The sequence below is a fragment of the Mesocricetus auratus genome, unplaced genomic scaffold (assembly GCF_017639785.1).
Source record: "Mesocricetus auratus isolate SY011 unplaced genomic scaffold, BCM_Maur_2.0 Super-Scaffold_6731, whole genome shotgun sequence".
Classification (NCBI taxonomy): Eukaryota; Metazoa; Chordata; class Mammalia; order Rodentia; family Cricetidae; genus Mesocricetus; species Mesocricetus auratus.
In genome coordinates this window covers 16,189,133-16,205,765 of record NW_024429185.1, presented here as the reverse complement: position 1 = coordinate 16,205,765, position 16,633 = coordinate 16,189,133, and the positions used below count along the sequence as shown (strand labels likewise).

Below are 16,633 nucleotides of genomic sequence, written 5' to 3'. Positions count from 1 at the left end.
TTAGTGTATATAAGAATCAAACAAAGAAAACAATGATGTAAGGAAGGTTGTTTGAGTTCAGAGAAACACAATCAGAAAAACATGTAAATAAACGCTAATAAGCACATACTAAATATTAACATAGCAGCCCTTCCTCAGAATTTAAATATAACTGCTATAGATTTTATGTGGGAAAGCATGAGAGCAGGACAGAAGGCTATATCCCAATCCAGGGCACACTGAGGTCAGCACTCAGCATCTCCTTTCACTAAATTAGGTTCTATATCTATGGTATGACATCCAACAGAACAAATATATCTTATCAATTGAATGCAAATATTTGTTACAGAAGGCACAAAATCGCATCCAAGAACAATCCAGGAAACAATGCACCTGAGGTGAAAGGTCCTCTGCCTTTTTCCCTGGAGCCTCTCCAACAATGGCCAAGGCATTGTTCACAATGCATTATTTTTTTGACATGTCCCAGCAATCTTCATGATGGGGACTATGGCCGCATGCAAGGCAGCCGCCAGAATAGAAGCTGAGAGTTGTATATTGATCTATAGACAAAGAGAGAGGGGGGGACTTGGCATAGGCTTTTGAAACCTCAAAGCCCACCCCCAGCGACAAACTTCCTTTAATAAGGCCACACCTCTAAATCCTTCTAAACCCCTCAAATAGTGCTGGTCCCTGGTAACTAAGTATTCAAATTTATGAGCCTATAGGGGCCATTGTTACTCAAACCACCACATCCCACTTCCTGGCTCCCAGAAGTCTGTAGCCATATCATAATGCAAAAAGGCATTCAGTTCAACTTCAAAAGTCTCAACATTGTTTAAAAAGCTCAAAGTCTCAGCAGCGGTGGTGCACTCCTTTAATCCCAGCACCGGGGGATCACAGAGCCAGTTCCAGGGTAACCAGGACTACACAAAGAAACCCTGCCTCAAAAAAAAAAAAAAAAAAGAAAAGAAAGAAAAAGTTCAAAGTCTCTTCTGAGACTCAAGACAGTCTTTTAACTGTAACCCTCTGTAAACTAAAAATCAATAAGCAGATCACACATTTCCAACATTGACACAGAATATGAACGATTTTTCTGGCCCACAGCAATGAGATATGTTGACACAAGCACTATAGTAGCTAAAATAAGGAACAATGACAATATAATTGTGCTGGATGAAGTATGGATCAGCAGAAACTCTTAGTCATTATTAGTGGAAACGCAGATTGGTACAGCTACTTTAGGAAATCGCTTGGCAGTAGCTCTACAGACAAAACATACTCTTTTGAAACAATCTAACAATCATGCTCTTTGGCTTTGACCTAAGAGAGTTGAGAACTTGTTATCTACAGAACAACGTCCATGTTCTTACTTTTAAGAGTTTTATTCAAATTATCAAAATAGGAAAGCCATCAATATGTTCTTTAGTAGGTTAATGGTTAAATAGATCATAATACATCCAGACAATGAAATGCTATTCAGAGCTAAACAGAAATGAACAATAACACTTCTGTCAGAATCACAGTAAAAATGAGTGTGTGTATGTGTGTGTGTGTAACCAGACACACAAACTCATGAGAAGTTTTAAGTAATTAAATCAGTATCAGATATGTAAAGAAACAATATAGGAAATTTTTTTCTGCCTTCTTGAGTTTCTCTACAGATAAAAGGCCGGTAATGTATTTCTTTTAGATGATGCATATATTTCTTTGATACCTAACATGTTATTGCCTTTTTTAAAGAGAGTCTCATTATCTGACCTAGGCTGGCCTTGAACTCATTCATGGCCTTCAAGCAGCTCCCTTCCCAAACACTGGTATTGTTCTCACTTTCAAGAAATCTTTTCATGTATTAAATGTAAGTATCTCAAGAGGCACTATCACTTTATGAAAGTTGTAATATCTACCTTTCCTTACACCACTTCATTTTTTTCAACTAGTATGTAGACATATACAGGAATATTGATCCCATAAGCGGTCAGCTGACAAATGTATATTTCAGGTCTCAAAATCTTAGTACTTACTACAAGGATGTCACAAATACTGCTTGCTCTGTGACTTTGTGTCATTAAGTGACTTCAGATTCTCAGATTTAGAAGCAGAATACTTTTGGAAGATTTTGCAAAGATGGAGCAGGATCTTCATTTATTTGTTTGTTTGTTTGCATTCTTATGCTAGGTAGTAAACCAATTCAATTATAAGGTGTTTAATCTCTTTGTAGTAGGCCATGGTGAGCAATGAACAGAAATATGAATGGAAGGTGATTAAGGAAATGCAGTGTTGCATCAGTTCAAAGAGGGAATGTTCCCTCGTTGCTGTGCAGAATTCCTTCTCCTTCAGGTCAAGCCATCCTGATTGCCAACATAGAATCTGAAGTGCAACAGGGCTTTCTTGTACTATGGTTGGTTAGTTCATTTATTCCAAAGAATCACAGACTTTTTTGGGACAGATGTTGAAATCCAGATTTAAAAAAAAATTATCAGTGATGTATTGCAAAGACAGTTTGTCACTGGGCAGTGGGAGGCAGAGGCAGGTGAATCTCTGTGAGTTCGAGGCCAGACTGGTCTACAAAGCTACACAGAGAAATGCTGTGTTAAGAAACCAAAATCCAAAAACCAAAAGACAACTTGTCTTGAATAAGATACTGTATTACAAACTGCCTTGTTTAACAGGCTCACAGAGTAATTACGGTTTCCATAGAAACGAAACGAAATTCTTCCTTTAGTGCAATCCCAGAGGTCTCAGTAGACCTGCAAAATATGTCATGAACTGTCAAAACACTGCTTCAGCTGACACACGGAAGGCTGCATTTGTTGCTTTGTTGAGCTGTCCTTGTGTGACACAAATCTCTGGAAATTTCCATTAAGATTCTGCTTTCTACACAAAAAATGCATCTTCTTTGATTTTAATTCACATCTTCACCACAGGTCCTGTAGATCAGCAACCCAGAGAGTTAAAACCATGTCTCTTATATGCACTCCATGGGTCCCTTTTAATAGGGGAAATTTTCACAGGTAGAGTTCACTTCCATGGTCTCTTCACAGCTGATTTAACATTTCATAGAAATGATGTCACCTCAGGCTGTATTCATGGTCATCTGATGCAGTTTTCTTTTGCTGAAAAGAGACAAGACACTTTTTGGAATTTTAAGTATACCACTGCCAGAAAGCTCTTGGGTTCATCATTGTAAATCATGATAAAGATAATGATTGACACTGGCTACTGTGATGCTGTGGAAACAGAAAGAAACAGAGAGGGGTAACTTTCGGCTCTAGACTCCCTCTGGTGCAGGCATGTTCCCGTTTGCATGTGTGTCTCCCTTCTGTTGATTTAGAGGATCTTGTATTCATGGTTTCCTCCATGCCCTCTGGCTCTTAAACTCTTTCCACCTCCTCTACTAAAGTTCCCTCAGACCCAAGTGTAGGTATTTGATGTAGGCATCCATTTTAGGGGGCTGAGTGTTCCAAGGTCTCTCTCTCTCTCACTTTCTGCATTAGGTCCAGAGAAGAGGAGGAAGAAGTGGAGATCTGCAGTTAGCCTACATGCTTTCCTTTCCATGGTAGCCAGGGGGCTCCCAGGGAATACCTGAGGAGAATTTGTGGGCTGGGATAAAGTTATGAGTTGGGGCATTAAAAGTTGGAGGGGAAGTCTTTGTGAACTAATGGAGATGGGGGCAGGGAGGGAGGCCCAGGCAGCAGCAGGTGGTCAGTTATGGAGCTTAGGGTTTAACTATGGGATTGGATTTGGAAGGTTGGGGGATGGGGTGAAGATATTCAGTTATCCTGCCTCCTCCCTAGCTGGAGTCATGGAGAAAGATTTATGCTAGCGGTGTCCTAGAATGCATCTGTGTGCTGTGGAAGGAGTTTCCACAGCACTGCTATGGGCACCAACTTCTTTGGAAGAACAACCTAGGAAGAGGTCTTTCTAGTCATCAATCTTGGACCCTGTGAGATCACAATTATAATTTCATAGAGAATATTTGGAAGAAATCAATACATTCTGGCAATGTGCTTTGGGCGCATGAGCTTGTTAGAGAAAATATGTAGTGACTGTGTAGGGTTGATGACAGTTCTGAATCTTTTTCGTTCAGGCCATCTGTTTTCATTTATGTTCAGTTTCTCATCTGTTATTCATTCATGAAGGTTTATTGGTAGCCTATATATATTCAAGCAATTGAATTGGTAAATATTCATATAATAATATGTTTGATTATCAGAAAACAATTGAAACAGAATCCATTGTATATAGGTACACATGCATGTCATTTTATATACATAAAACTGCTACAACAATTTTTTTTCTTGTAAATATGTTCTTTCTCCTTTTTGTTTGCACCGAACTCATTTTGACTAAAAATGCTATGATTTCTTAACCAATTAGTCACCTTTTTCTGCTATCATTTATGCTCTGATGGTGTGCAGTCCTGGACTATGTAATAAAGATGCTCTTTATCCTGGATCATTAGATATATTCATTCATATGTAAACCATTATTGTTATGTTAAAGCAAATAATGTTATATTAAATAGAATGCAAAATTCACAAGATTTATAAAACAAAGCACTTGGCTCACTTTTGATTTCACCTTTAGACTTCTGGAAACACGTTTTAACTTTAAATGTTTTCATCCATTGGTTCATTCTAAAACAGAACAATAAAGGCGGAAGACAAAAAAGGAAGCAATGGTAATTGAACTTCATTAAGATGAAAAGCTTTTGATCTTTAAAGAAAATGCCATTAAACAAAATGAAGAGGGACTAGAGATGTAGCTGTACAGTAGAACATTTGACTTACCATATGCAAGTGTTGACTTTGATCCAAGGAAAGAGAGGAAGAAGAGAGAGAGAAACAGAGAGGGAGAGAGAGAGAGACAGAGACTGAGGAAGACAAAGGGAGGAAAGACGAGAAAGAAAGGAAGAGGGAGAGAGAGAGGAAGGAGGGAGAAAAGGGAACCAGAAACTAGAGAAATATTCATAATTAAAATGTCAGACAATAGATTTCTCTCAACACACGAGAGTTGGGAAGATGACTCAGTCTGCAAAGCATTCACTGGAAGCACAAGGACCTGAATTTAACCCTCAGAACCCACATCCAAAGGGGAAAAAAAAAGCCTTGTGTGGTGGTAAAATCTTGCAATCCTCGTTAGTGCTGGGCAAATGGAGACAATCAGATCTAAGCCTAACCTAGCTTAATAGTGCATTCCAAGCTAGTCCTGAGACTAGCTAGTTCACATTAATGACCTCCAGCATCTAAATTATCATCCATTCATGTCCTCACATGTATGCGAATATACAAAGTAGTATGTCGAGCGCGCGCACACACACACACACACACACACACACTAATAGCACAACAAATCAACTTTAAATTGTATTTTTAGTTATTTGTTTGGGTGGGGGGGAGGGCCTCAATGTACATGTAGAGGTTTGAGGAGTCAGTTCATTCCTTCTTCTGATCCCAAGGACTGAACTCCAGTCATCAGGCTTGGTAACAGACACCTTTACCCGCTAAATTCTCTAGCCAGCACAAAGAAATCAGCTTTAAAATGAGCCAAATATCTGACACACACTTCACAAAAGAATATAAATACACTGATAACAATTGAGAGTAGATAAGATATGCAGACGAAAATACGCTCATAATCAGTAGTCCTAAGAGAAATATAAATTAAAATCTCATGAATTATCACTGCGATACCAGTAATTAGCTTAAACTAAAGACATAATCCCATGTCAAGTGTTGGTGAATGTTACAGACTGAACATATCTCCTCAATTGTCATGTGCTGACACCTGACACTTCATTACCAATGTAAGCCTTTAGGAAGCGATTAGGTGAGTGGTATTAATGACTTTTTATTGAGTCATTAATAAGTGAAGCTGAAGGGAGCATCCCCATCCCTTTAGCTGTTCTGCCAAGTGACAATACTGTAAGAAAGGCCATCTGAAAAACAGGGCATGAAACTTGACTCTTCAGTGACTAGACACTGAAGCTGCTGGAGGCTCCATGTTGGGTTTTGGAGTCTCTAGAACTGAAAGAAATGAGCTATTATTTATTAGTTAATATGCTAGCATGTGCTAGCATCCCAGATAGACTAAAGAGAATGCTTTACCTAGAAGGATGACTGGATACCAAAAATCCTGAAGTGTGGACGAGGCTTTGAAACTGGGTGATGTGGAAAGACTGAATTTGGAGGTATGTGTTTCTGGAAAAGCAAGAGAGATGTGAACATAGCATCAACGGTGATGCTGGTGAGGACTCAGAAAACAGATAAGAGGGTCCTGAATCTTCTTGGATTACATCAAGTAGAATTGTTTCTTGACCTTGAACTAAGATCAAATGGAGATTGTCTAAGTGGGTATGAACATGACGTTAGCATAATAAAGCAATTCCCTTTTAGTATTTTCTTTCATTTTTGTATGAAGCTGGTCAGAGTTGAGACAAAGTCCCATGTAGTCTGGCTGCTGTCAAACTCACTACGTATCTGAGATGACCTCAGACTCCTGAGCCTCTCACTTCCACTTCCCAAGTGCTAGGATACAGGTATGAGCCTAGCACCCAACATTTAGCCACTGTAATGAAACATTACAAAAATGAACTAAAGGTATCAAAAACAGGAAAGAAAGCATCCTTGCTACAAAGCGACAAAGAACTTGGTGGAGGGAGGGCAAGCTGGCTAGGTAAAGGCAAAAGCACTGGCTGAAGATGAACATTGGGTGCTAGAGAGATGACTCAGTGCTTCAGAGCACTGGCTGCTTCTCCAAAGGTCCTGAGTTCAATTCCTAACCATCTGTAATGAGATCTGGCACCCTCTTCTGGCATGCAGGCAGAACAGTGTATACATAATAAATGAAATCCTTGGACCTCGAAGTTGAGAACTGACTCTTTAAGGTTGTCCTCTGAATGCTACACAGGTGCCATGGCAAGCATATGTCCCATCCTCGCCCCACCCCACTAACTAAATAATCTAATGAGACAAAGTACTCAGACTTGAATCTTTGGGCCAATGTTGATGGCACAATTTAAGAATAATAAACTCAGTTGCTTGCTCAAGGAATCTTTTTTTTTTTTTCTTTTTTGGTTTTACGAGACAGGGTTTCTCTGTTTTAGAGGCTTTCGGTCCAGCCTGGCCTCGAACTCACAGAGATCCGCCTGCCTCTGCCTCCTGAGTGCTGGGATTAAAGGCATGCGCCACCAACGCCCGGCTGCTCAAGGAATCTTTAGGCAGTATGGAGTCTGTGGAACAACTTCTCCCATTATTTACTGTGAAGTTTTAAAAAGAGAGACAGTAATTAAAAACATCACTTATAATTAAAAGAGAAGGAGAACTTAAAGTTTTGAGTGAGACATAAACTGACTCTTGATGGGTAAATGACACAGGGGAAACAGTCATCTGGAACTCAAAATTAAATCAGTGACCACAGAGGAATTTTTGATGGTTGAAAAGCTGTGGATACTAACCAGTGAATCAAACTGCTCTTGTATCAAATAGACCCAGGCTTGCTCAAAATGATAGGAGCGGAACAGAAGGCAGGGCATTTTATTTTGTATCTGATCCTGCTCATTTGGTTTGCATTAGTTTTTTTTTTTAGAGGTATAATCTCATGTACCCAAAGCTTTTCTCACTTTTGGTGTCGGGCTCAGACATTTCTGAAAAGTGAAAAATCTGTTAGTTATAGAACTATTAACTCCAGCCTCAGACGTGACACCCTTCCTTTGGGGTTCTTGTTCAAGATACCTGAACTCCAAAGACTTGCCTGAGTATGTGATACATTCTGTTTCTACATCCATTAGATCTTGCAGGGATTATTTAACAACTTCCAGTTTGCACATTCAAAGCTACTGTGTCATCGTTTTAAAAAGGGAATTACAATTAGAGATTGCTATGGGCCCTTTGCATTAAAGGCAGTGTGAATGAGTCTAAGAGTTTACATTGCCATTGAGAACACTATGCCCAAGTATTCTGTGTAACAGCTTCAAATGGCTAGACTAAACCCAATTCCTTTACTGATTAGCTGTATCATAGTTGGCAAATTATGACACCTCTTTTAGGCTTAGAACAATGCAGATATATTCACAGTGAAACACCTCCCAAGAAGTCGAATATAACTTCCCTACCCTTTGGACCTGAAAGGTCTTGTGCTTGTTTTTCTATCAGAAAGCTCTAAAGAATAGACTAGGCTAGCTCCAAATCTTTTCCCCAAACAGTCACGAAGTTTTCGTTCCAGAGAATCTGGAACTCAGAGACTGCACATGACTGAGCCTGGTAGCTTAGTTACTGAAAGTAGTTTAAGAAGGAGGGGAGGGGTGAAGCGGGTACGTTCAGTGGGCCCTGCCAACGTGGGCCACTAAGTCAACAGGCCACTTAAGACAGGGTTAGTGAAGAGGTGTGTGGGAGGAGGGAGGAAGGAGAAGCGGGGGTAAACGAGCAAAAGGCCATCTAGGATGGGGGGACCTGAAAGGCAGACTGACAGACAGACACAGAGAAAGAGCAGACAGGAAAAGAAGAGAAAGACTAGAAAGGCAAGAGGCAGAGCTGTGCCTGGTGGACACTGTTAAGGGACGTGCATGGCCACAGGTGATGACTTAACTACCTCAGCAGCAGAGGCGGGCCGCTGCCATGGACAGGACTAACATTTCCCATTCTATTACCGTGAAGAGGCACCCTGACCGAGGACACTTATAAAACAAGGCACTTAATTGGGGGCTTACTTAGAGTTTCAAAGGTTTAGTTTGTTATCATTAAGGTGTGGGGCATGAGAAGCTGGAGATAAAGAAATAGTAGAGAGAGAGAGAGAGAGAGAGAGAGAGAGAGAGAGAGAGAGAGAGAGAGAGAGAGAGACACGAGAGACTGGGCTCTTGAAACCTCAAAGCTCACACCCCAGTAACACACTTCCTTGTACAAGGCCACACACACACCACCTCCTCCTAATTCTATCAAAGAGTTCTACTCCCTGGTGACTAAGCATTCAAGCATATGACCTTTGGGCGTCATTCATATTCAAACAACCACACCTGGCTTGCTAGGCTGAAGAATGAAAAGCTCTTTGAAGACAAGAATACTGGAGTGAGGTCTCTATAGGCCAGGCACCTCACTGAATAACCAGAGGATCCCAAGTGCATACAGGAAGATCTCCTAAACCTCTGCTAGATCAGGAACCGGGCAACTAAGCCCCATCCAAATCCGCACTGATGAGACAGATAGATGGATACTTTAAGCAACTAATTTTGGAATTAGCCTATCAATTGAAAGAATAATTGATGCCTTTCACTTACCTCATACCTCCTCAGGAAACTGAGGTAACAAGAGTGTCTGACTGACAGGATGATGAGACTTATTGTAAATCACTGGGCCTGGTCAGAGTAATTGCCAAACATGGTAGTGGTGACTACTGTAATCAAGCTTAAAAATGATCTTATACAAGGACTTTTCAGAAGTGTGCAATGTCACATGACTAATTAATTATTTGAAAGATTTCCTATTCTGAGAAATTTTCCATGCTGTAATAACTTTGCTGACTCCCACTATATAGTCTGCAACCCACCCGCTTTCAGATCATAACTGCTAGATTGTTACTAGGAGGAGACCATGGCTCTTCTCCCTACTCATCCACCAGTTCATAGTATTCTATCAGATTAAATGAGGGTTTTATCTGCTATGCCAACAATCTGTATCAAACAGCTATAAGAGGGGGAGGGAGGAGAACATGTAAATGAAATCATTAAGAAAACAGATATACCAAGAGGAACACATAATGTAAGTGTGAAAAACAAATCTTGTTGGTTAGTTTTTTTTGTTTATAAATATTTTTTTCAATTTTTCAAATTGAAAATAGATTTTTTTCATGTAACATATCCTGATTATGATTTCCACATTTCTGTCTATCCTTAGTTCTCCCCCACTGCCCTACCCACACAAATCACACCTCTCTCTCTCTCTCTCTCTCTCTCTCTCTCTCTCTCTCTCTCATTAAAATATAAATAAGAATATAAAAAGCAATAACAAGAGTAAGATAAAATAAAAACAAACCAGAATAGGACAAAACAGGAAAAATAAAACAGTCACAGAAAAAGCACAAGAGGAACTGGAGAGACGGCTCAGCAATTAAGGGCATTGACTGCTCTTCCAGAAGACGACCTGGGTTCAAATTCCAGCACCCACATGCAACTCAACACTGTAACTCCAAGATCTGACAAAACATGAATGCATATAAAAGTAAATAAATATTTTTTACAAAAGCCTTAGATACAGACACTGAGACACAAAAAAACCTACAAAACAAATTAGAAACCATAATACGTGAGCAAAAACTCTGTAAGGGAAAAAATGCCCAGACAAAACACTGAGACAAATAAAACAATAACAAACCCTCCAAAAGCACCATTGAGTTTGGTTTGTGTTGGCCGTCTAATGCTGGGCCTGCCCATTAGTGCGGTTTGTATATCTACTCACAGTCTGCTGGAGAAAGTGATTTTTTTCCTTTGAAAGCAGTTATTAATTGGAGCTAGCTTCTGAGTTAGGAATGGGGCATGTTCCCCCTTTCCCTATCAGAACCAGGAGCCCAAATGGCTTAGACCTGTACAGGCTCTGTACTTGCTGCTACAGTCTCTGTGAGTTCACAAGTGGATCAGTACTGTTGTGTCTAGAAGGCACATACTGGTGTCTTTTATCCCCATTGTCTCTTTTTGCCTTCTCTGCCCTGAGCTCTGAGGGGAGGGCTGTGACAGAGACATCCCATTTAGGGTTGAGTGTTCCAAGGTCTCTCACTCTTTGTACACTGTCCAGCTGTGGATCTCTGACTTTGTTCCCATCTACTGCAGGAAGAAGGTGCTCTGATGGAGGCTGAGTAAGACTTTGATTTATGAATGCAGCAGAGTGCCGTTAGAAGTCATTTTATCACTATATGCCTTTAACAGAACCTTATGATTTGGGTTTTCCCCTAGATCGATGGCCTATTTATTCTCGGGCTCTTGTTGACCTGACAGTGCTGGACATAGGCTCCATCTCATAGAACAGGCCTGCATTCCCATCAGATAGTAGTTATTTAGTCCTACAGCTTTTGTTAGTTTCTACACTAACTATAACTTTCAGCTATATTCTACTACACATTACCACAAAAGCACGTGCAAGCCTGTAATCCCAGCATCTGGGAGGTTGCAGAAAGAGGACTTCAAAGTCATTCCCCACTATGTCATGAGTTCAAAGCCATCCTGGGGCTACCTGAGAGCCTGGCATAAAACACTGACGCTCACTGAAATGGAAGATTTAAAATGTGTTCCCAAATGTCAAAATATAAAGTATATTTCTAAAAATAAACTCTAAAGGATAAACTTCTAAACCTGTAAATCCTGATGAGATGCTGACCCTTTTAATGCTCTTTTCATTTCTTTCGTGTAGTTTTCAGAATTTTTACAAGTCTGTCTCAGCACTGTAGTATCTGCTGTGCTGACAAGTGTTAATGTTGTTCCCATCTTTCCCCAAAAGGACTATAAAAAGCAAGGCTTTTGGATTTAAGGCATAGATATAAATACTAAGCCCAGGTGTTTTTAAATTACCTCCACAATCCCAAATGATGCTGTCTATAGTGCACAGTTCTGGCCAAATGTCATAAACTGTAGCATATGCTTGTACCAAGTTAAGTTACTTCTAGGATAAATACATAAAATAAAACCAAGCTTGCTGACATATTTATTTTCAGGATAGTACTGTCATGTGAACTTTATAATCATATTTGAAAATCCAGCTGTGGAAAGGTATGCACACTAGATAAATAACCACTGGGCATCTGCCAGGCCACAGAGTCAGGCTGCATATAGTAATGAAAAAAAATTTAAAATGGTGTTTGAGTAATTCATCCTTTTAAGTTAAAATTTCCAATTAACCATACAAACTGTTTGCCACCATCAACAAATATAACAATTCTTTTTTTATAACAGTTCTTTTTATGCCTAAGAGAATAAGGGATTATAACATTTTTCTGAAAATACTCCCTAAAAGTGATTTCTGGCTTCTATAAGTCTTATCTTATCTAAAATGGTTCTGTAAATATAAATGTCCAGTCTGTCCAGTTTTCTGATTATGGCTAATCCTAAAGAAGAGTTCTCTTCTGTGCAAGAAATAAATGCTAGTTGAATACCCTGGTGGATTGTTTCTGTCTTAGTTAGGGTTTCTATTGCTGTGAAGAGACACCATGACTACGGGATCTCTTTTAACGGCAAACAATTAACTGGGGCTGGCTTACAGTTTCAGAGGTTTAGTCCATTATCATCATGGTGGGGAATGGTAATGTGCAGGCAGACTAGAACTGGAGAAGGAGCTAAGAGTTCTAATCTTGATCCAGAGGCAAGAGAAGGAAGACCTTGTGCTCCCTGGGAGTAGCTTGTGCATATGAGACTTCAAAGCCTGCCCCCATGGTGACACATTTCCTTCAACACAGGTCACACATATTCCAATAAGGCCACACCTCCTAAGGGTGCCACTCCATATGGGCCAAATATTCAAACCCACACCTATTCAAACCACCACAGTTTCTATTAACAAACAGACAAGAATGTTTTCACATGTTCTAGACTACTATTCCAGGAAGGTAACAGATCCAGTCCTAGGAACAAAATACATAGTCTCAGTCACAATTAATGGATATTTTCCCTTTACCCAAAGGCATGCTCTGAGTCTAGGCCTACGTAACTAACAAACATGTAAACCATGCACATGCCTTTTGGAGACCTTTGCCAACTGAAATGTGAAGCTTTGAGCTATAACCAATTCAGAAAGATACTTTCATCATAAATATTTTAGTAAAATTAAAATAAATTTTATTTTATGAAAATAAAGAGAAAAATATGTTAGCTTTTTGAGGAGTCAATAAATACAATGAAAGAAGCCAAGGCCTATTACATAAAGCCTACAGAAATATATCAGTTGTAGTTGATTCAATTAGTAGAATGTCCATAGACATTGCTTACACAATGAGTGAATACTGTCATTTGTTTTCCTTTGTTTCTACTGCCACTATCTCTTGTACTCCATTTAAAAGATTGGCATAGCCCAACTTAGAATATGTAATCAACCAAAATTTAAACTCTAAAGTACAAAGAACTAAATTTATATTCTTTGTATTGCCCTAGCCTATGTGAACACTATGCCTTCAGAATACCAAATCAACAAGACTCCTGTTTTCCCTGCTCACCTCTTTCACTCTTGAATTGTTCTTAATTCTTACCTCCTTGGGTAGTTTGTATTCACAACAGTAAGAACCTAGAGTTTGAACTCAACTAGAGGTAAGAAAGTAGGGAAGGACTGACTATTTTAGAACTTTTGGATTTGTATTCTTATTTTTCTATGGCAATTTTATGCAAACTGTTTGATTTTTAGTTATTAAAAATAATGAAGTGAATGGAGTACAGCCTCTAGTCTAAGAAAGCATATATTTCTCCATGCTTCATAATCATCACTTACAATGATAACAAAGAAATATGAAATCTCGCCGGGCGGTGGTGGTGCACGCCTTTAATCCCAGCACTCGGGAGGCAAGAGGCAGGCGGATCTCTGTGAGTTCGAGGCCAGGCTGGACCGACAGCCTCCAAAACAATACAGAGAAACCCTGTCTCGTAAAACAAAAAAGAAAACAAAAAAAAGAAACATGAACATGAAATATCTCTTAATCACATTGGCATATTGGCTCATATATATATATATATATATATATATATATATATATACAAAAGAAAAACAGTAACTGGGATCTGTAAACTGCAAGCATACACACACACACACACACACACATACACACACACACAACTGTATGTATGTATGTGCAACAATAACAATTACAAAGAGGTCCTGAATTTGAACGGGATTGAAGGAATACACAGGAGGATTTGGAGGGAGTAGAAGGAGGGATGAAAATGATGTAAACAGTATTCATGAATGAAACTACCAAAACTAAAAGATTTAAAAATAAAGGTCTTTTGCATGACTCTTCAAGGAAATGTGAAAGCTATAAACTCACAAGAAGAATAGAAAGGATTATCAATAGACATTTTAATAAATTTCTGGAGGAGGAAATTAGGCAAGAATTTCCTATGTAGCAGGAAAGAGGAGGCTCTAGGTTAACACGCACACATTGAAAGAGTTGGGGTTCCAGTCAGGATTCTGGACTAAGACATCAGAGTACAAGAGGGGAAGAGCATAAGGTCTGATGTACGGGAGTAAACACAGAAGAAGCCAAGGCAAGGCCATAATGAGGTGGATAACTTCCCTTAGAAAAGAAGAAAGCACAAAGAGAGACATGAAAATGTGTTAGGTGCTGAATGTAAAATGTTTCTTACCGGCTCATGTGTGAATACTTGTTCTCCAGCTGGTGGCACTATCTATTGGGATAGTATGTATTTTTATGTATATGTAAATTATCCCATATGTTAACATATATGTATATACATGCATTGGGATAATGTATATTTATCATAAATACATATTATCGAATACTCATTGGCAAAATGTTTATTTTGATGATTTTTATATTAATGAACTTTATGAGCTTTTGAATACACAAAAAGAAAATGAATTAAAACATTTTGGTTTTATACCAAGTACAAAAAAATCTATAAAGGAACTTTAGTCTTAATAAGCACACAATCCACACAAATACAGTAAAAAAAAACATGTAAAATTTAAGACACATCAAAATATTAACAAGCTCATTTCTGAATAAAATATGCCACTTGTATAGCAAGAAGTATTCTTATTTAGTGATTCATCCAAAGTCAATGTTGAAAATTTAACAGGGCAGTTCAGAAGTTTAATTTTACCATAAATCTATTTTGAACAAGCCTGGTGGTAGCCTAGAGGGTTGACAAATATTCATTAGCATGTTTTCACTAAACTGTTTTTCCTTTTTCTAAAGAAGAAGGGAAGCGGGGCATGGATGTCCACTTAAATCTTTCTCCTTCGGTTTGAGAAAACCATAACACTTGCACTTCCCATGAGTCAGGTACAATCTATAAAGTGTGAAGGCATTAGGTTGGAAGCAATGTCATTGCTAAGCCACCAAATGCACTTTAACACAGACCATGATGTTTGATGCTGTGAAGACATCCCAGTCCACTTTAAAAGCATGTGTCTCCTCTAGCTTTTACAACTGAAAATCTGCAAAGCTGCATTAAAAGCAGAAGTGCTAACAATTTTCTTGCAATTCTTTGTTGGTTTGTTTGTTTCAAGACAAGGTTTCTCTGTGTAACAGTTCTGGCTATCCTGGAACTTACTGTAGACCAGGCTGGCCTCAAACTCACTGAGATTCACCAGCCTCTGCCTCCCCAGTGCTGGGATTACAGGTGGGAGCCACCACCACTAGCTTCTGTCAAATCTTATGAGTAACTCTTGTTGCATGTGCAATGCTCTCAGATTTTTGCAAACTCTTATCTGTGATTTTTTTCTGTACTTAGCCTGATTCACCATCATAATAAAATGGAAAATTATAATTGCCATGACTGTGAATTTCCTAAATATAAATGCTAATGCACTGCCATGCAACTTTCTATGTAACTGCACACTAACCTGTTTAAATTCATACTGTTAAATGGCATAGGACTTTTAAATATTAAGAGCAATTCATATATTTCTATTTTTTAGATAGGTTTTCATTATGTTGCCCAGGCTGGCCTTCTTAAGTCAACTTCTTTCCATCTTAGCCTCTAGTGCACTGGGATTACAGGTGTGAATCTCTACAGCCTGCTAGCAGTCAATTAACTTTTATGGAGAATGTAATTAGTTTGAGTTGTATAATCTCTCTTACATGTGTCAAGTATTATGTTTACAAAGTCGTGCTTATCCAACAGTATTGCCTTGTTATTGGAAAATAAATGTGTTTGAGTGTTTCCTAGAAATCACACAGGATTTTCTATGTATGTCACACCCATTGACAGTCCTCACAACAACTGCAATGTATTTAGTTACCCACTTTAAAAGTTCACAGTAAAGTCTAGCTTTGGTCAGGCTTCAATCAAGACTTCAAACACATGTTATATCATTACTTCCATGTGGTAGATTTTCCCTCAGGTACAAATTATTATCGAATCCAGACTTGTATCCTTACATTACACTGTATAGAAAGTCTCTTCTGGCAGCTGCTATGGGAAAAAAAAACTCTCTCCTAGAAGGCCAGCAAGCAAACATTCCTTTCTTATAGCTATTTTTTTATCTGTCAATCAGTACCAAAGAAGAAGAAGAAGAAAATGAGGAGGAGGAGGAGCTGTAAGGGGAATAAGCGTACACCTGAGTTAATTCATTGCCCACTAGAAAACTAAACAAAATGTACCAAAGGTAGGAGGTATGAGCTGGTTAGCAAATGATTTTCTACTTTTTCCATCACAGTCATATAAATTATCCTATATTAATTATCATTTTACTTCCCCATTTGTCAGAGAGAACAACAAAATTTTAAAACTCTATTGCACATCTTTAGTTCCACAGCCAGGATGGACGGTGTGCTGGGAATGTTTGGATTTGAAGATCAGTCCCAGTAGTCTAGACAATGGGCAAAGTGGGGCTGAGCCAATGAGAGATCTGGGACGGATAGTTCCAAGTGTTAAGAGGATAGCTATAATTGATTTCTTTGGGGGGAACTTTGAGACACTGCCAGAAGATTATGATTTAACCCA

General features: G+C 38.9%; 1 protein-coding gene across 2 annotated transcripts in view; it reads right to left on the bottom strand.

Moving 5' to 3' along the window:
• Positions 1-1,345: 1,345 nt before the first annotated feature.
• The window catches only part of Cep44 (centrosomal protein 44), a 44,960-nt gene continuing 29,672 nt past the window's right edge, over positions 1,346-16,633 (bottom strand). Inside the window, exons 12-13 of one of the 2 annotated variants that reach the window (XM_040742266.1) lie at positions 4,549-4,616; positions 1,346-3,092 (exon numbers count right to left, since the gene is read on the bottom strand). In XM_040742266.1, coding sequence (XP_040598200.1) covers positions 4,590-4,616 — 27 coding nt within the window. In that variant the 3' untranslated portion in view covers positions 1,346-3,092; positions 4,549-4,589. The remainder of the gene's footprint in view (positions 3,093-4,548; positions 4,617-16,633) is intronic. The other variant, XM_040742265.1, reaches the window with a different exon arrangement.